This window comes from Charadrius vociferus, unplaced genomic scaffold (assembly GCF_000708025.1).
Source record: "Charadrius vociferus isolate BGI_N301 unplaced genomic scaffold, ASM70802v2 scaffold2330, whole genome shotgun sequence".
Classification (NCBI taxonomy): Eukaryota; Metazoa; Chordata; class Aves; order Charadriiformes; family Charadriidae; genus Charadrius; species Charadrius vociferus.
The window spans coordinates 35672-39271 of NW_009646602.1; the positions used below are offsets into that span (position 1 = coordinate 35672).

General features: G+C 55.3%; 1 protein-coding gene across 1 annotated transcript in view; it reads left to right on the top strand.

Moving 5' to 3' along the window:
• The window catches only part of PTPRU (protein tyrosine phosphatase, receptor type, U), a gene marked incomplete at both ends in the record, with an annotated part of 43809 nt that overhangs the window by 14551 nt on the left and 25658 nt on the right, over window positions 1-3600 (top strand). Inside the window, 1 exon segment of the mRNA XM_009886749.1 lies at window positions 1160-1468. Coding sequence (XP_009885051.1) covers window positions 1160-1468 — 309 coding nt within the window.

Below are 3600 nucleotides of genomic sequence, written 5' to 3' on the forward strand. Positions count from 1 at the left end.
TGGGATCCTCTGCATCTTCCAAGCCCCTCTGCCCAGCACTGCATCTCCCACACTTTGCAGGATCTGGCTCCGGCGGGGGGGTACCCTGGAAAAAGCCACTGGGTAGATGCATCCTGCAGCCCATGGGTCAAAGGGACATTCCCCACATGGCCACGTGCCACCGGCCATCATTGGCCCCGGGTTCTGTGCTGCTGGCTCCTCCCTGGAGCATTTAAATACACCGGAATAAAAAGGAGAGGGGAAGGTTGAAGCTTCGCACCACCGGTGCTGCCCGGTGAGATGTTCTGTCGAAGCCACGGGGAGAGGAGTGGGGAGAGGTCCCTGTGGCCACCCACTGGGAGTGATGGTGGTGGGCAGCGGGGCTGAGGTTTGGCGGGTTTCGGCAGAGCCTGCGGCCGTGCTCACCCCCCCTCCAAAACCAACCAGGGTTTTTCACGGTCCCACGAGGGCATCGGGACCCGCAGGAGCATCCGCTGTGGTTGCGAAAGCCTTTTGCAACCCTGAGCTGCCCAAATTCCTCCGCGGTGCAAATCCCAGGGGAATAGCCTGGGGGTGCAGCTCTGGGCTGGGGTGGGCAGAGAGCATCCTTCCCTCTCGGGCTCCTTCCCACCACCCGTGGGTGTGGAGAGGAGTTCCTGCCGTCCACCCAAACCAAACTGTGTGTGCTGTTGGCAAAGGAGCTCCGCTCCTCATTAAATCTGACTTCTCCTGTTCATGCCAATTAGAGCTAATTAAACTCCTTCCCAGTGATGGCACTTTCTGTCTTTTCGAGAGCCTGACACGGACTCGATGAAAACATGAGGGCTGCCATCACACGGGCACGTTTATCTGGTTGGTTGGGGCCGCTCGTGGCGCGGATGCTGCTGGATGCTCTGCGCTGACGTGGGGCTGGTACCCGGCTTTACCTCCGTAGGGGAAGATGTGGGCTGCTGTCCCTGCGGTGTTGGTGGTTTTGAGACCTGGTGATGTCCCCAGCCCTGTCTGGCAAGGCAGCAGCATCCTCTGCTGGGGCTGGTCCCAGTTTTGGGGTCAGGGTTGCTCTCCACACCCACCTGCCTTGTTCCTATGCCGTAAAAGGGCTTTCCCTGACAATACGTACAAACCCACGAGATGTTTTGCTTCATCACTCCTCTCTCCCCATCTCTCTTCCCCCCCACAGAGCCCATGCGGGCCCCCAAAGGCCTGGCTTTCTCCGAAATCCAATCCAGGCAGCTGACATTGCAGTGGGAGCCGCTGGGTTACAACCTGACCCGCTGTCACACTTACACCGTCTCGCTCTGCTACCGCTATTTCGTGGGCGCCGGCCACAACCAAACCTTCCGCGAGTGCGTGAAGATGGAGCGGAACACCAACCGCTACACCATCAAAAACCTGCTGCCCTACAAGAACATCCACGTCAAGCTCATCCTCTCCAACCCCGAGGGTCGCAAGGAGGGCAAGGAGGTGGTATTCCAGACGGATGAGGATGGTGAGTCCGCTCGGGGATGTACCGCGTCCCCAAAAATAGGATTCAGTGGCTGGTGAGCAGCCAGGGTGTTTCCCATGGCGCGGTGCACATCTGTGGCCCTCGGCCAGGGGCATGATGGGAATATCTCCTGCGGGCATCGTGCTAACGGGGAGGTGGAAAGGCTGTTGAAGCCCCAGGGCTGTGCGAGGGGAGGTGAGAGAAGGGGGCAGTGATGGTGCCCGGGGAAAGGAAATGCTGGGAGCAGCTTTGGGAGATGAGGGGATGGGATGGGGACGTGGCAGCACCGGTCGCTCCGGCAGAGAAACATCCTACGTTGCCGTGGAAATGCCACCCTCGTCCTTCGAGAGGAGTGTTTTAGCCGTGCTCGGGCTGGTGAAGGGCACAACAGATGCTCGGCTTCTCCCAGCATGAGTCCTCGCTCATCCCTTAGTGTGGAACCAACGCCTAGCAGCGATAATAACAACAATTAAAACAATCAATGCTTTGCATTTAGGTAATATCTTTCATCTGCTCGGGCGCTGATTAATTTGGCGTTGTGATGTTTCTGGGAGAGCGCTGGTAGCCAGAGCCCTGCGCAGCTTCTGCTTGGGCTTCCCCGATGCTCTGCCCCGGTGAAGTTTGTGGGTTCAGGCGGTGCAAACGAGCTCTGCGGGTGAGCGCGTGTTGATAAGAGGTGTCTGTTTAGTTGCCGGCAACTTTGCTCCTGAACAGTCGAGCTGTTTCTCCTCTCCCCGTCCTGGCCGTGCCCCGGGGTTGGGTCCCCACTGCTGGCACCCTAACTGGGCTGATGTCCTCGCTGGAGGCTCCAGCGCTGCTCCAGGACTCCTGGGTTTGGCATCTCTTGCTCCTGCCCAGCCCTTCCCTGAGGATGTCCTGGAGTTGGGGCCACCAGAGAGGTCTCCCAGGTCTGGACTTACCCTGCACCGCGGTCCCTGGCTGCAGCTCTCCATCAGCAGAGTGCTTGGGTCATTTTGGGCTCTGGAGATCACGGAATCCCAGACTGGTGAGGGCTGGAAGTGCCCTCTGGAGCTCCCCCATCCCACCCCCTGCCAGAGCAGGGGCACCTCCAGCAGTGGCACAGGACGGCGTCCAGGCGGGTTTGGGATGGCTCCAGAGGGGGAGACTCCCCCACCTCTCTGGGCAGCCTGTGCCACTGCTCTGCCGCCCTCACAGCAGAGAAGTTTTTCCTCATGTTGAGATGGAATATCCCGTGTTCCAGTTTGTGCCCATTGCTCCTTGTCCTGTTGCTGGGCACCACTGAACAGAGTCTGGCACCATCCTCTTGCCACCTGCCCTTTATCTAGTATATGTATCTTTACACTATCTGAATTTTAGCACCTTTTGAAGATAAATGAGAGACTTGATGAGGAAGCACCACAAGTTTAATCTCAAGAAGTCTCTAAAACTCTCCTCCACCCTGGTAGGTCGGGAGGAGAAGCAGGAGCACTTGCACAACTACTTCTTCAAAAAAATCCTCTGGGAAGAAGCGAGATCCTCTCCCATCATCACTCTGAAAACAGAATTATGTTTTGTTAGATGGCTTATGAAAGTGGATGTGAAGGCTAAAAAAAAAAAGATCCCACTTCCTCCCTCCGCCTTGATTAATAGCTGAACAAAGTTGGTACGAACTGCCTACCTTGCAGAATGGAGGAGATTTGCCATTTGGGACATATCCAACCAATTATGGCCAATTCGCACAATCGTTCAGCGTGTGCTGCTGTAGTTACTCCATCTAAAAACCCACCGGGCTCTCTATCACTTCACTGACAGTTCGTTTAGTGACCACGCCACTCATGTACTTTTTGGTTCAAAATAGCTCCATCTGTCTATATCTTACCTTAATGACTTTTCAAAGCCTATCCATCAAGACTTGGCTCCCTCTTGGGGCTTTAAATACATCCTCAGCCCTTTGCAGAAGCAGCATTCTGGGTGGCAATGGTGCAGCCTTGGGAGATGGCTGAGCAAGCCCTATGGGCAGTGCTATGGTAGGCAGTGTTTGCAAAGATAACACCTCTTTGAACTTCTGTACATATATATTCTGTTGTTTGGTTGGGTTTTTTTATCAACATTTAAAATATATAATGCTACCTATGTTTTTCCCAAGCCTTGGTCCCTTAAAATGAAAAAAAAAA